At 51.6% G+C, this 16,232-nt stretch overlaps 1 protein-coding gene across 4 annotated transcripts in view; it reads right to left on the reverse strand.

The window, feature by feature from the left end:
* The window catches only part of Pip5k1c (phosphatidylinositol-4-phosphate 5-kinase type 1 gamma), a 40,706-nt gene extending 29,304 nt beyond the window's left edge, over positions 1 to 11,402 (reverse strand). For all 4 annotated transcript variants that reach the window (XM_048342012.1, XM_048342011.1, XM_048342010.1 and 1 more), the window contains exon 1: positions 11,224 to 11,402. In XM_048342012.1, coding sequence (XP_048197969.1) covers positions 11,224 to 11,317 — 94 coding nt within the window. In that variant the 5' untranslated portion in view covers positions 11,318 to 11,402. The remainder of the gene's footprint in view (positions 1 to 11,223) is intronic.
* Positions 11,403 to 16,232: the final 4,830 nt, after the last annotated feature.

Consider the following 16,232-nt stretch of genomic DNA (forward strand, 5'->3'; position numbering starts at 1 on the left):
CCTCCTCGGGGGCATCTAACTCCATCTGTATGGTGTGTTCTGCACTGGGGTCGTGACATGTGTAATCTTGCTCTTCCCCACCCGAGGAGAGACGTGGGGCTGGTCATGGCTGGTCCCTCATGGCCCAGCCCAGTGCCTGGCACGCAGCAAGCTGCCAGGAGGATGAAGAGGGGCCAGGCGGGGGATGGCAGGGGGAAGATGCCCTGGCAAGCGGGTCCCTGGCTATGGGAGACAGGGCCAGGGGAGGCAACAGGGGTACCTGAGCTGCTGGGCCTGGGGTCCCTGGATGTGGCTGGGCACCGTGGAAGGGGGGCATCTAAGGCGGGGAAGCAATCTGGTGCACACCATGTGTCCGTGAAGGGCCAGGCTTGGCTGCCGGGACCCAGGGATGCCTGGCTGGACCTGCCCTGCCCCTCAGCGGCTGCCTGACATCACTGGAAAGCCTTTCCCATGGCTGAGCCAGCCCTGTTCCCGGAGCTGTTTTCTCACCCACAGATGCTGAACGTATCAATGGTGCCAGTTAAGAATGGAAGTCCCGGGGCTGGGGATATGGCCAAGTGGCAAGAGAGCTTGCCTCAAATACATGAGGCCCTGGGTTCGATTCCCCAGCACCACATATACAGAAAACGGCCAGAAGTGGCGCTGTGGCTCAAGTGGCAGAGTGCTAGCCTTGAGAGGGAAGAAGCCAGGGACAGTGCTCAGGCCCTGAGTCCAAGGCCCAGGACTGGCCAAAAAAAAAAAAAAAAAAAAAAAAAAAAACAAAGAATGGAAGTCCCAGGGGGCTGGGGATATGGTCTAGTGGCAAGAGTGCTTACCTCGTATACATGAAGCCCTGGGTTCAATTCCCCAGCACCACATATACAGAAAATGGCCAGAAGTGGCGCTGTGGCTCAAGTGGCAGAGTGCTAGCCTTGAGCAAAAAGATGCCAGAGACAGTGCTCAGGCCCTGAGTCCAAGGTCCAGGACTGGCCAAAAAAAAAAAGGAAGTCCTTTGTATAACCAAGTCCCTAGTCAGCCATCTAACCATTTAACCAAGTCCCTAGTCAACCATCTAACCATTTAACCATCCTTCCATCCATCCATGTACCATCTAAACATCCATCCACTCATCCATCCATCTTTCCATTCATTCACCTATCCAACATCCATCCATCTATCTATCCACCTATCATCTACCCATCATCCATCCACTATCCATACATCCACCCATCCATCATCCATCCAACCATCTATCCACCATTTACCATCATCCATCCATCTACCCATCCACCCAAATCATCCATCCATCCACCATCATCCATCCTGCACTCATCCATTATCCATCCACCCCAAACTCCGGGCATCTCCAGGATCCTAGGCCCCTCTATAAGGAGGGAAAAAATGGTCCAGGGGCTCTGGGAAAGGGCTTGGCAGCTCCTCCAACAATGCGATGTGGAGTTTCTAAAGGACCTGGCACTCATGTGGACCCACAGGCAGCGAAGCCCCTGAGCCCATGGCAACCTGCACACGGATGGTGGCTACACACTTCCCTCTAACACACAGCCAATGCCCAGCACAACACAGCGGTCCTCCCCCACTGAAGCACCACGTGGCCAGGAACAGAAGGCTGTGGCCCACACGTCCCACGTAGGGACCCTGAAGTCACCCAGCTCAGGGAGAGAGAGGGCCCCATGGTAAGAGGATCCACTGGCAGGAAATGTCCACAACAGGTGGATCCAGAGTTAGATAGGCTATGGGGGCCAGGGGCTGTGAGGGTTGGGGGCCAGAGGCCATGGGGGCTGTGGGGGTTGGGGGCCAGGGGTCGTGGGGGTTCGGAGCTGTGGGGACTGTGTGACAGATGGTCTGAGACCAGACAGACTTGGCTGCACCATGAAGTCGCTGAGACATGCACTCTGCACAGGCAAAAGGGGAGTGGTGCATTCTATCTCATGCAGCTACCAAGTGCTTAGGGAAGGGCTCCAGTCCAGAAAAATCTGTCAGCAAGTGGTGACTCTAGGCTCAGCAGCCATGCGTTCGTGCGTACATGTGTGCGTGTGCGCGCGCACAGCACTTCCTCCTGCCCAGCAGCAAGGTGCCTCTGCCATCATCTCCAAGTGGAGGAGAGGGGCCGAGCCACACCCGGTGGGGAAGGATGGTGGAGCTGGCTGTGCAGGTGGGGAGACAGGGTGCAGTGTTCCCCTTCTTCTGACCCGCCACGCCATGCCACGCAGGCCATGGCCGCAGGACAGCCCTGTTTCCCGCTGACTTTGGGTGTAAACAGGAAGCCGGGCCAGGGCAGGACTGCTCCGTCCCCCCTTCCCCCCAGCTCTGCCAGAGGATCTGGTGCCTGCAAGGATGCAGGCCTGCTGTCTGAACCCCCTACACGCGGCCTCCCCCCCAGGCAGAGGTTCCACACCCAAGGCCCCGGGTCCTCCTTACTAAGCCTCTGTATCAAACTTGGGTCTGCTGGGGACAAGGCTGTCACCCCAACATCCCTGTCCCCCAAAGGCCCCAGCAGCCAATGTAGATGAGTCCCCATGGTGGCTCTGAAAGGAATACTGTCACACAAGCAGGCTACAGGCCACTCTGGGTGCTGAGATGTTGGGATAGTGTCAAGAAATTTCGGTGTGGGGCTGGGGATATAGCCTAGTGGCAAGAGTGTCTGCCTCGGATACACGAGGCCCTAGGTTCGATTCCCCAGCACCACATATACAGAAAACGGCCAGAAGCGGCGCTGTGGCTCAAGTGGCAGAGTGCTAGCCTTGAGCGGGAAGAAGCCAGGGACAGTGCTCAGGCCCTGAGTCCAAGGCCCAGGACTGGCCAAAAAAAAAAAAAAAAAAAAAGAAAGAAATTTCGGTGTGTACAACTGAGTGGGCCATGCAGTTTGGGGAGAGCGGGCAGGCTTGCTCCCAGAGCCCCCGCAGCGGGTCGCGGAGTATCCCTGCTGGAATGGTGCTGTGGTTTGCAAAGGGTGAGTCTCCGGAGATCAGGTGCCAGAAGCTTGGTCTTGGGTGGGGGTGGGGAGGTGATAGGTGGCGGCCCTTTAAGAGGTGTGGCCTAGGGTGAGGAGGTCACCAGCAGCATCACTCTGAGAAAGGATTAATGTCTTTCTCACCAAACTAGGTTGGCTCTTAGAGTAGTTGTGAAAGGGGAACCCTAACTTTTGTGTCACCACAAGACCTTTCCTGTGTGTTCCATGAGGCTGGATCTTGGGCTTTCAGCCTGCCAGATCCTAAGCTAAATAACCCTCTTGCTGGCCCTAGGAGTAGTGCAACATTGTCTGGTGTCCTGCATGGGGAGGCTGTCACCTGCCACCTCGGCTTGGGGGACAGTCTTTCCACAGACACAGACAAGCAAGACTGTGCTTACAGGATTGTGGGAAAGCTGTGAGTTGATTGGCTGGTAGAACCACTGCAACCCGATTGGCTATTACATAATCTGTGATCTGAATGGCTGTGGCACACAGTAATCCAGCTGGCTGTTATGCATACTGTGATCTGATTGGGTGATTTAAATGCTCTCCCTCAAAGCCAGCAGGAACCTCAGCAAATCTTCTGTGGGAGCAAGCAAGGCCAAGTAATTGATAACTCAGTGTTTTCAGCATTTTTTTTTTTTTTGTGGCAGTACTGGGTTTTCAACTCAGTACCTTATGCTTATTAGGTAGATGCTCTTACCATTTTAGACGCTCTTACCATTTTAGACGCTCTTACCATTTGAGCCAACTCTTTTTGCCTTATTTTGCAGAATTTATACCAGCTAGCCAGGACTCTATCATCCTATTTAGATTTCTCATAAAAAAATGGGATAATAGGTATGTGCCACTGGATCCAGTTTTCATTGATTGAGTTGGGGATCTTGATCACATTTTGGCTGGGGGGGGGCGTGGAGGCTCAAGTTATAATCCTCCCAATCTCTGCCTCCTAGGTAGCAGAGGTTACAAGCTTCTATCACCACACCCAACCTGCAGTGTTCCTGGAAGATGATTGCATTTGTGTATCAGGAACAAGGAGGCACCATGCCTGCAAAAGACTCCTTAGATGACCCCACAGAATCTACCAATCAAATCTCTCTCTCAACCCCCCCACAACATCCACTTGCAGAAAAGGGTAATTTAACATGACAATGCCATAATTGCTGGTGTATTCTAGTAAGGGTGCTGTACATGTGCTTGCTTTAGCATTATTCTCGATGTTTCTACAGGCTTAAACCTTTGCAAAGCGAGTTGGCGGCTCATGCTTATAATCCTAGCTGCTCAGGCAGCTGAGATCTGAGAATCGAGATTTGAAGCCAGACCAGGCAAGAAAGTCCCTGAGATTCTTATCTCCAAGTAACCACCAAAAAGAAAAGAAAAGAAAAGAAAAAAAAAAGCCAAAAGTGAGGGGTGGCTCAAGTGGGTAGAATGCTAGTCTTGGCCTAGCACTCTAGTAGGGATAGTATCCAGGCCCTGAGTTCAAGACCCAGGATCCACACAGAGAAAAAGAAAAGAAACAGAAAGGTTGCAAAGCAAATGTTAAGACTAAGAACAGGGCATGAGGCCCAGTGGCAGATGTATGGCTCTGTGGTAGAGCACTTGTCTAGCATGTATGAAGCCCTGGGTTCCCTACCCTACAAGACAAAAATGAAATAAAATAAAGAGAGAAATACAGAGTAAGTAAGGGGTGGAGGGGCACAGAAAATCATCTGGAATGATAGTCATTAGCTCGGCAGAGACATCAAGGGGAAGGTTGAATGTTCACTGTCTCCCAGCCTCACGTCGGGTTGCTTTGTTGTTGTTTTTTTAAACTGTAAATATGTTATTACTTGTACCTGGAGACATGCCTGTTGCATGAAGTCACAGGCAGGCAGGGAAAAGGAAGAGGATCAAAAGTCAGGGAACAGACCAGCCACAAGCAGGAGCTCAGAAAATAATCAAAGTCTAGTCCCCCATCCGGCCTGGCCAGAGATGAGACACCCAGCCAAACACCCACTAATGAAACCTCCTACACCTGCCCTAGGACCCTTCCCCTCAGAGCACCAGTTCATATGTTAAAAATACGCAAAACTACACATCCTGGGAGAACTTAATCATAAACCTCAGCACAAACTGGGAAAGCCTGAATGGAAAAGGGACTAAAGCTGACCACCCAGAAGTGAAAATAGCCATGCAGCATTAATAATCACAGAGAAGGGCTGGGGATATAGCCTAGTGGCAAGAGTGCCTGCCTCGGATGCACGAGGCCCTAGGTTCGGTTCCCCAGCACCACATATACAGAAAAACGGCCAGAAGCGGCGCTGTGGCTCAAGTGGCAGAGTGCTAGCCTTGAGAGGGAAGAAGCCAGGGACAGTGCTCAGGCCCTGAGTCCAAGGCCCAGGACTGGCCAAAAAAAAAAAAAAAAAAAAAAAAAAATAATCACAGAGAAGGCAGGAAAAGAATTCACATTTTTATATCAGATGCAAGAAAAGTGCCCACACTATATAAAGAGCACCTGTAAATCAACAAAACCCTGCTTAATTGAAGGATGGGAAAGTTACTGTTATAAAGTTGTAAGAAAATATCAGCATCCTGGATTATATATATATATATATATATGTATTATATTGTAATTTTATTTTATTTTTGTTGATTGTGGGGCTTGAACTCTGGGCCTCAGTGCTGTCCCTGAGCTCTTCAGCTCAAGCTAGTGTTCTACCACTTGAGCCACAGCACAACTTCTGTTCTTTTAGGTGGTTCATTGGAGATAAGAGTCTCATAGACTTTCCTGTCCCGGTTGGCTTTGAACTGAGATCCTCAGATCTCAGCCTCCTAAGTAGCTAGGATGACAGGTGTGAGTCACCAGCATCTGGCTATATTTAAAAAATAAATACAGATCACCATGACGAATGCAAGCCCCCAACCACACACAGCACTTGGGAATCTGAGGCAGGAGGATGCTGAGTTCAAGGTCAGCTGACCTGCCTTGCAAGTCCTCATCTCAAAACAGAAAGCAAAACCAAACTGATGTAAAGTTGCTTTGCCCCTAAGGCTGGCACTGATTCTCCACTGCTACAGACCACAAAGCACTCAGCCTGGCACAAACGAGTCCTGTTTTCTATCGTTTTCTCATCTTTGACATCTTGGGGCCCAGTGGACCGGGAGGGAGATGCTGCCGCGGGGGTCACAAACTAAGCAGCGGCCCCCTTGGCCACACCACCATCCAACTCCTCAAGCCAGGTCACCGCCGAGGCCGGGGCCACCCACAGCCCAGAGCCTAGGAAAATCATGGAACGCAGACCGTCCTTGCTCCCCCCAGTGCGGGTTGTGGCGAGAGCACCCCACTCCCAGCTGAGTACACCTGATGACAGGGCACAGGGTGAGACATGAGACATGTGACAAGGTGCTGGACTGTGGGCTCTTGGTTTCTGAGCCAGGGCCCCCTGGTGTAGCCCAGGCTGGCCTAGAATTTGTGATTCTCCAGCTTCCTGAGTGCTGGGATGGTAGGTGTGGTCACCAAACTGGGTGCTAGGACTCCATACGAGGCCAGAGCCAAGTACAGCCCCTGGCACAGGCCCTCGGGAGCTCAGGCTCAGCCCCAGCCCCTCCAGTGCTGGCCTGGCCGTGGTGAGGTGAGTGAGGAGGGTGTGAGGGGCTCTGCCTAATCTTAAGCTCTGTAATCCCCCCAGGCACCTATCCAGTGCCTCAGGCTCCTGTCCAGCTGGCCTGCAGCCTGCAAATCCTCAGCGGGGGTCTCAAGCTACCTGGTCACAGTGCAGCGATGACCTGATCTGTGCAGCCCCTCCAGTGCTCTCGAGGCTCAGTTTCCCCATTTGTAAGTGAGCAGGTCATACAGCATCCTAGGGGGCCTCACTGACACCCCTCCCTCACCCACTGAATCTACAGTGACTGTTTCCATCATGACTCAAGTTCAATTCCACCCCAGGGTCTTTGCAAGGCCATTCCCCTCTGCCTGGGGAAACTCAAACGGCGGCAGCTCCTTCTCCTGCAGGTTTGTCTTAAGGATCACCTGCTGCCTTGGGCCATCTTGGCCAGCTGCTGTCAGCATGATGACTTGTTTCATCTCCATCTCTGCACTGACCACACCCAGTATGACATACAAGGGGCTGGACAGGAGTCCTCTGGCTTGGGGCCACAGCCTCATTCCCCACCACTTGGTGGGGGAATGGGGGCATGACTGGGTGCCCATAAAACTTTATTGACAATGATTGGGGTGGTCATGATTGGGGTGGGGGCAGGTTCGTCTGTATCATAACTGCCTTCCCAGTCTGGGAGCTTTGCGGGGAACACAGAGGGAGGTCCCTGTGCTCCATGATGTGACTCTAGGCCCTACAGTCCTGGGGTCATTGCTAGTGGTTAATGCACGCAGTCAGTAGCATCAAGGAGTAAGCAGGCACCGACACGTCCCTACCAGGACACTAGAAGGGTCAGGGTCAGCAGCCGCCCTCCCGAGAATCAGAGGCTGAGCCCGCTGAGGCCTGCTGGTGCTGTCACCAGGAAGTGGCCGGGTAGGGCCAGACAGGGAGTGTCCTGCCTCCTCATTACAAAACCTTGGTGTGAGCTTTGGGGTTAGGATCCCTGAGCATCTACGCCCTGGGCTGTAGAGGAGGCTGTGGACTTGCCCTGCCTTCCCATCAAGCCTGCTGGCCTCCCGCAGGTCTCCCCAATGTCACCTTCCAGCATGGCTGCTCTGGCACCCCGCTCCTTCCTGTCATCCCTGGCCCCCATCCCCTGTGCACCTGGGGTTCAGGGCACCTGTCGTGTGCCTGGCTGTTCTGGCTGGTGCCAGGCCTGGAGAGTCTGAGGAGTATGGAGGAGTGAGGGTCAGAGAGGGAAACGAAGGCAGGGAGGGGAAGGGCAGGTGGTGCAGGGCCCTGTGGGCTGCAGGGAGGACTTGGGCTCTGACCCTGAGGGAGGTAGGAGTCACAGAGGGCTGGAGGCAGAGGAAGGAGGGACCTGAGCCAGTTTTTCAGAGGGATCCTTCTGGAAGGAGCAATGGCGCAATGCCAGCTGACGGGGCTGGACCAGGTGGAAGCAGAAGAGGGTGCTGTGGGCAGAACTAGGTTGATTTCCAAGGCAAAGCTGAGATAATTCAATACCAGATGAGACATGAGTGTGGACAGAGGAGGGTCAGGAACCAGGCCACGATTCTGAGGCCTTGTGAGACAGGACAGTGGGGGAAACGGCTCAGGAGCCCCCAGACTGCAGCTGAGGTTGGGCCCGGATGCCCATGCAGATCCCCAGACTGACACAGCCAGCCCAGTTGGTGTCCCCAGCCTGCTCTGGTGAACCAACATACCCTGCGCACCCCAGTCTCCATGGGAGATTACTAGTCCAGCAGCCTTTCCTGCCGGGGCCAGGCCTGAATGCCAGGAGCCCCAGCAGTAACCAGACTCTAAACGCTGGGGGAGATTCCGATTTGCTTCCTATCAGATGGGCCCATAGTTGGGGCTGATATGATCAGGGCTGGCAGTGTCGCCCGGGCCACCACGCCACACTGTGGACATGCAGGCGGCAATTTGGTGGCTAGTGGAAGGAGCTTTTCCAGGAAGCATGGGGTGGTTCTTCACTCTCGATCACCCTTGGCCCTGAGTCTTGGAGGACCCTGCCCCCCGCCACCCCCCCACCCCCCGTGGCATCTTTCTAGCAGTCAGAACCCGAGGTTGGGCCCCGGAGAGGGGCGGCGTGATGACTCCCTTCAAGACAGGGGCTGCAGTAGGCGGTAAATAGATGCTAACAGTTGTGAAGTGCCAGTGTTGACTCATTTAAGGCATTTAAGGCTCAGGCATCGGGCTGGGGGGCGGGGCTCAGCAGGAAAGCACCTGCCTTGTAAGTGCCAGTCTGAAAGTTCAAATGCCAGGACCACCACCAAAGAACAAAAAGGAGAATGAAAAAGCAAAAGAGAGAGAGGGAGAGAGAGAGAGAGAGAGAGAGAGAGAGAGAGAGAGAGAGAGAGAGAGAGAGAGAGAGAGAGAAAGAAGCAAAGGCTCACCCCTCTTTGCAGATGGGGAAACTGAGGCTCAGGCAAGGATATGGCATGGAACACAAATCAGGATGCAAGTCTCTAGGCTATCTATCCAAATAACTGAGGTGGGATGAAACTTCTGGATGATTCTAGATGAAAAGCCGGTGAGTTACAGAATGATTGCTATAGCCGGCTGGTTCTTACCTCCAAGGTGAACCAGTCAGCAGGAGACTCTGGGGACAAGCCAGGCTCCAGTGGCTCACACCAGAGTAGCTAGATGTCATCCTAGCTACTCAGGAGGCTGAGATCTAAGGATGGCAGCTCAAAAGCAGCCCAGGCAGGAAAGACCGTGAGACTTATCTCCAGTTAACCACCAAAAATTGGGAACTAGAGTTGCAGCTCAAGTAGTAGAGCACTAGCCTTGAGCAGAAAAGCTCAGGGACAGCACCCAGGCCCTGAGTTCAAGTTCCAGGACCAACACACAAAAAAATGCACCAAAGATCTGGGGACAGTCTCTAACAAGGGAGATACTGGGATGGAGTAGGGGGTGACTAGACCCAATGGTATGTAGGACACCCCTTAAAATAAAGAATTTTCCAGGCCCAAATGGTGAGAGCCTGGCCCAGGCCAAGTCAGGCCAGACACACATAGACCAGGACTTCCCTGGAGAGAGTTGGGCTGAGAGGACCCTGTGGTGGGGTCAGGTTTCTGTGGACTCTGGTGACAAAGTCCCTAATCTCCCAGCCTCTCAATTAGCTCCCAATCAGATGACAAGTGTTTGCCCAGAGGCTTTCTTATGGCCAGAGTCCTGAGGCTACTTTGTCTCTGAGCAGCACAGCCAGGAGGCTGAGAAAGAGATCCTGGGCCAGGGCCTGTACCCCTCTGGGGTCCCTTATGGTCGGGGCCAAGGTATAAGTGACAGCAAAGGAGGGCGAGTGACTCATGGGAATAAACAGGGTCATAGAGCACATGGTGGCTCTGGGTGACAGCAAGGAAGAGAGTGCTCCCAGAGCTTGGGGGAGGGGGGGAGGGTTCACATGCCCCTTGCCCTCATCCCACCGTCTCTAGACACTTCTGCCAGTTCTCCAACAGCCCCGCATCTCCTCACCCCACCTGCCAAGGAAACTCAGGGAGCCCCAGTGGTGATGGAGGACAGATGCTATTGGATGGGGGGTGGAAGGGTGTCTATAGACATGGCCGTCCAGCTAGTGGCAGCTGTGGGGGGCAGGGGGGGAGCCCAGGGTTTTGCAAATTAGGAAACTTCCTATTCAGGAGCTTGTGACCTCAAGGGAGAAGGAAGTGCTCCATTCTGGGCTCAGCACAACACCCTTCAAAAAGCAGGCCAGGAAAGAAGCCCAAGAGGGGCACAGGGTGGCCCTCACATGAGGCCAGAACAGAGTCCAGGGTGGCATCAAGGCCATCTCCTTTTCAACCTGCTTGCCCAGGCCCACGAAGGAAGGCAATCTCCAAACCCCAACCCTTTAGGCCCTGCTGGGAGGTAAACTGAGACAGAGAAAGACCAGGACTCATCAGCACACCACCCCTCCCCAGTCAGGTCTGGGCTTTGCAGTGTGGAGATGATGTCACAGCCAAGGGGAGCTGACCCCAACCAGACACCCCCTCACCTCCACCTACTGCATGGGGGTCACCGTCTGGGAGTGACTGCCTGCGGGGGTAGGGGGGTGGACCTAGAGCTGACAGTCTCCAGATGGCATCCTGGCAGGGTGGCTCCAGCAGCGGGAGGGGGTCACATATGGGGCAGTCACCCATCCTAGCTATGCAGCACCTGGCAAGCAGTGTCTCTCTGCTAGAATGGGGGTACCCCTCCATCATCCCACACCCACAGCTCCCCGGAGGGGGTGGACGTGGCTCCACGCTTGGCAGGCTGCAGATCACGGCCCCTGCTCCTTAATCAGGGGTCCCCCCAGACCTGAGGGCCTCCCTCTCTCCACCCCTGCAAGCCTCCAGAGGGGTCTTGCTCCCCCTACAGACTCCCCAGACGAAGCCCTTGCCCCTTCCCCACCCTAAGCCGGCTGTGTCCCCCCCCCCCCCCAAGACGCCCGAAACAGTCTGGCTGCTCTAAGCCCCAGCCCCGGGCGAGGCACTGCTGCCTCCGGGAGGGCGGGCCGCACCTCCCGAGCCCGACGTGGATCGCCCCGGCGCCCCCCGTGTGCATCCCCGAGTGGAATGCTCCAGCCGCCCGCCGCGGGTCCGCGCAGCACCCGGGCGGGTCCACTGCACCAACGGCGGGGGGAGCCAGGTCCATTCGGACGGCGGGGGGGGGGGGGACGCAGGGCTGCACCGTTACCTGCAGCTGCTCCGCTCTCCGCCGCCCAGGCCGCCTCCGCCGTCACGGCCCCCGACTCGGCGCTCTCGGCCTCGTCCGGAACCTCCAGCTCCATGGCCGCGCGCACCGGCGGCGGCGGGCCCGAGGCTGCACCCGAGCTCTGCCGCCGCCGCTGAACAACAAGCGCCGCTGGCCCAGGATGGAGGGAGGGATCGCCGGCGCGCGGGGGCGGGGGAAAGGGCGGGACCAAGAGACGACGCTCATGGAGCAGCCAATAGGAGACGTTAGGGGCTGGGCTTGGGAGCACTCACGCTTGGGACACCGCGAGTGCCCCCGCGCGTCCAATGGTGGAAGGTTCTTCGCTCGGTGTTGCTGAAATAAGATTGTGCGATTAGTGACATTGATGTCCGAAACAACCTGTATCTTATACTACAGATTACGTCGGCTCCGGTATTTGCGTCGCAGAACATATACACAGATGCTGCATTACTCTTCCATATTTCACTGTTATTATTAATATGTTTTTCTGCTAGTAAGAGCCGGTAGTATTTGTATTTCTATTAATATAAACAATCACTTTTATTACATAACATTAATATTGCATAAGTTACATGACATTCCTTTTGCATAAATTATGTATTCTTACCATATAATACATATTACATGCAATTTGCATGTTTATATCTATATAAATGACATTAATGTGATATGAACATATGGAAAATGTTTATATTTTTACATTAGACCCGTTATTGAAAAATAATTTTGTTATCCATGTTTTTACATATTTAATTAAATATAAGGAGAAATATAGTATAAACATAATAAGTAATATGAATATAAAATAAAATATATGAATATTAATTCATATATTATATTTACACATAATTGAATTAGGACACATTTGTAACTACATTTATATTATTTAATGGAAACATAATATGTGAATAAGCCTGGCACCAGTGGTTTATACCTGTAATCCTAGCTACTCAGGAGGATGAGATCTGAGGATCAGGGTTCGAAGCCAGCCGGGCCAGCAGAGTCTTCATGACACTCTTTGGGCTTGAACTCTTGTCCTGGGGACCATCCCTGAGCTCTGTTTTCTGTAGGCTAGTGCTCTACCACTTGTGCCACAGCACCATTTCCAGTTTTCTGGTGGCTATTTGGAGATAAGAGTCTCAATTTCTGGGCTGGCTTCGAACTGTGATCCTCAGATCTCAGCCTCCTGAGTAGCTAGGATTCCAGTGTGAGCCACGGGTGCCCAGCTACGGGGGTGAGATGCTTATCTCCAATTAACCATTCAAAAACTGGAAGTGGTGCTGTGGCTCAAGTGGTAGAGCCCTAGCCTTGAGCTGAAGAGCTCAGGGACGGTGCCCAGGCCCTGAGTGCAAGCCCCATGACCAAAAAAAGTATATTTGCCTGTTATCTTTTGTGTGTGACTGACCAAAAAAAAAAAGTATACTTATACTTATACGTTTCACATTGTAATATTTATGTAATAGTATTTCTATTTATTGTATATGGGTAATATAAATAGAACATGTGAGTATCAGTACTAGCATTTTACCTTATTCATATGTAATATATGTAATATGTTGTGGGTTTTTTTTTTGCCAGTCCTGAGCCTTGAACTCAGAGCCTGAGCACTGTACCTGGCTTCTTTTTACTCAAGGCTAGCGCTCTACCACTTGAGCCACATCACCACTTCAGGCTGTTTTCTATATATGTGGTGCTGAGGAATCGAACCCAGGGCTTCATGTATACAAGGCAAGCACTCTTGCCACTAGGCCATATTGCCAGCTCCCTAATATGTTATCTTATTTATGTTTTTCTTTCTTTTTTATTTTTGTGGTCATGGGGCTTGAACTCAGGGCCTGGGAACTGTCCCTGAGCTCTTCAGTTCAAGGCTAGTACTCTATCACTTAAGCCACAGCTCCACTTCTGGTTTTCTGGTGGTTAATTGGAGATTAGAGTTTCACAGACTTTTCTGCCCAGGCTGGCTTTAAGCCCCTGTCCTCAGATCTCAGACTCCTGAGTAGCTATGATTATGGGTGTGAGCCACTGGAGCCTGGATATCTTATTTATATGTAAGGAAGAAATTTGTTATTCATATAAATATAAAAAATGTAATATAATGTACATCAGCTGTATGTTATTAAATACAATATATGAATTATAATATCAGGATATAACTATCTTTAAAAATAGTGTTTTATAAGTGTTAGTATGTAATGAATTATACTTGGTATTGTTTTTATTTTTTATGTTGATACTAGGGCTTGAGCTCAGGGCCTTGCACTGAATATTTTTGCTCAAGGCTGGTGCTCTGCCATTTGAGCCATATCTCCAACCCTGATTTTTGTTTTGTTTTTTGCCAGTGCTGGGGCTTGAACTCAAGGCTTGAGCACTGTCCCTGGCTTCTTTTTGCTTAAGGCTAGCACTCTACCACTTGAGCCACAGCACCACTTTCAGCTTTTTTCTATATATGTGGTGCTGAGGATTTGAACTCAGGGCTTTATGTATTTGAGGCGAGCATTTTACCACTAGGCCATATTCCCAGCCCCAGCCCTTCTTTTTGTTGGTTAATTAGAGATGTGGTCTTACAGTTTTCTGCCTGGCGTTGGTTTTGAAACACAATCTCATAGATCTAAGCCTCTTGATAAGTGAAAAAAAATTACAGACTACAAGTGCCCAGCAATAAGGAAGCAAATTTAAGAAACAAAACAAAACTGAAAGCAAAAAGAAAAGGAAACAAGAAGTTGAAACTGGAAAATCAGTAAGTGGCTTTTGAGGTATGATTTAGAGACCAGGAAGCCCATGTCTAAATAATCAGTTACAAGAAGTGAAGGGGTCTGGGAATATGGTGGAGTGCTTGCCTAACATGCATGAAACCCATCAGTACCACATAAACAGAAAAGGCTGGAAGTGGCACTGTGGCTCAGGTGGTAGAGTGCTAGCCTTGAGCAAAAGAAGCTCAGGGACAGTGCTTAGTCTCTGAGTTCAAGCCCCAGGACTGGCCAAAAAAGAAAAAGAAAAAGAAAAGGGCGGGAGAGTCTAGGGAGGGGGAGAAAGTGTTGATTATCTTAAACCTGAATGGTGAATCAACTAAAATATATGCCTGCATAACTTTAATTAAAAAAAATAAAAATTGCTAACCCAAGCCTGTAATTCTAGCTACTTGGGAGGCTCAGATCTGAGGATCAAAGTTCAAAGGAACATCAGTTGAGACTCTTATCTCCAATGAACTATCAAAAAGCTGGAAGTGGGGCTGTAGCTCAACTGTAGGGTAAGGGGGAAAAAAAGACATCTGAGACAGAGAGCTGAGGCTCTGAGTTCAAACCCCAAGACCAGCACCAAAAAGTAAATACATAAAAATAAAAATAAAAATGTAGCAGGGATGTGGCTCAGTGATGCTTACCTAGCATGGTGCAAGGGCCCTGGGTTCTGTTTCAATCCCACAAATGAATAATAATATAAAAACAAATGTAAAACACTTATCAAAGCAGGGGTGGGTTGCTGGAGTGAAGAGGACAAGTAAGGAATGGAACGACTGGGTGAAGCAGGCCTCCATTCCCAGGCCCCCTGCCCGCAGGTCTGTTCCATGGCTACTGGCTACCTGGCTTCTGGTGCCTCCTGCTGGCTACAGCAGGTATTGCAAGAAGTGCAAGATAATTGGTTTTGGTGGGTATCTCTACCTTCCTTCCTTCCTTCCTTCCTTCCTTCCTTCCTTCTTTCCTTCCTTCCTTCCTTCCTTCCTTCCATCCACCCTCCCTTCCTTCTTTCCCTCCATCCATCCTTCCTTCCATCCATCATCCATTCTTCTTTCAATCCATCCATTAACCCTTCCTTCCTTCCTTCTTCTTCTTTTTTCTTTTCTTCTTTTTTTTTTTTTTTTTTTTTGCCAGTTCTGGGGCTTGAACTCAGGGCCTGAGCACTGTCCCTGGCTTCTTTTGGCTCAAGACTAGCACTCTACCACTTGAGCCACAGTGCAACTTCTGGCCTTTTCTATATATGTGGAGCTGAGGAATCAAACCCAGGGCTTCATGTATACGAGGCAAGCATTATTGCCACTAGGCCATATTCCCAGCCCCCATCCTTCCTTCTTTCCATCCATCCATCCATCCATCCATCCTTCCTTCTTTCCACCTATCCATCCATCCATCCTTCCTTCCATCCATCATCTATCTCCCCTTCCTTCCCTTCTTCCTTCTTTCCATCTATGTATCCTTCCTTCCTTCCTTCCTTCTTTTCCTTCCTTCCTTCCTTCCTTCCTTCCTTCCTTCCTTCCTTCCTTCCTTCCTTCCATCCTCCTATCCATCCTTTCGTTATTTTTGAGCAGAGTTGGGGGTGAATGCATAGTCTCATATTTGCCTGGCAGATATGTTCTATCAGTTGAGCCACACCCCTCTACTTTTTTGCTTTAGCTATTGTTACAGATAGGATCTCTCTTTTTGCTGATCAACTCGGGACCAGGATCCCCATTTCTCTGCCTCCAGTGTAGGTGGGTGATGGACTCACACCACCACACTTGGCTTGGGGGGTTGAGATGGGGGCAGGGAGTCCTGCTAACGAGTGCAAAGAAGTAAAAATTTCCCTGCAAATATGCAGGATGGAAAGGAACTGCCTGTCTTCTGATTGATCTGTTGGTTAGGTTTCGGGGTGTGCCTGGGGAACCATGGGGCAGGTGGAAAGGCCCTGTGGCTGCAAACTCCAGGAAGACAGTAGGAGAAACAGAGAGACGGGAGGGGCCCAACTGCTTGTTCCTTCACATCTTCCCAAGTGTCTCTGAGCACCTACTCCGTGCTCCCCTTGGCTAGTGCAGGGCACAGGCACAGGGAGGAACCCTGTGGTCCTGGCCTTGGCCTCCGGGCATGCAGGGGTTAAGGCCAGCTGTTACCACATGAGCTTTCCTGGCCTTGCGACAGCCACACACACCCGGTCCCCTTGGTTGGCCTGCCTCACCCTCGCCCAGCCGCCTGCCCAGGTTTCCTACTGGTTGCAGCAGACACGAGCCCTGCCCTCTGCCTCGC

The sequence above is a fragment of the Perognathus longimembris genome, chromosome 3 (assembly GCF_023159225.1).
Source record: "Perognathus longimembris pacificus isolate PPM17 chromosome 3, ASM2315922v1, whole genome shotgun sequence".
Classification (NCBI taxonomy): Eukaryota; Metazoa; Chordata; class Mammalia; order Rodentia; family Heteromyidae; genus Perognathus; species Perognathus longimembris.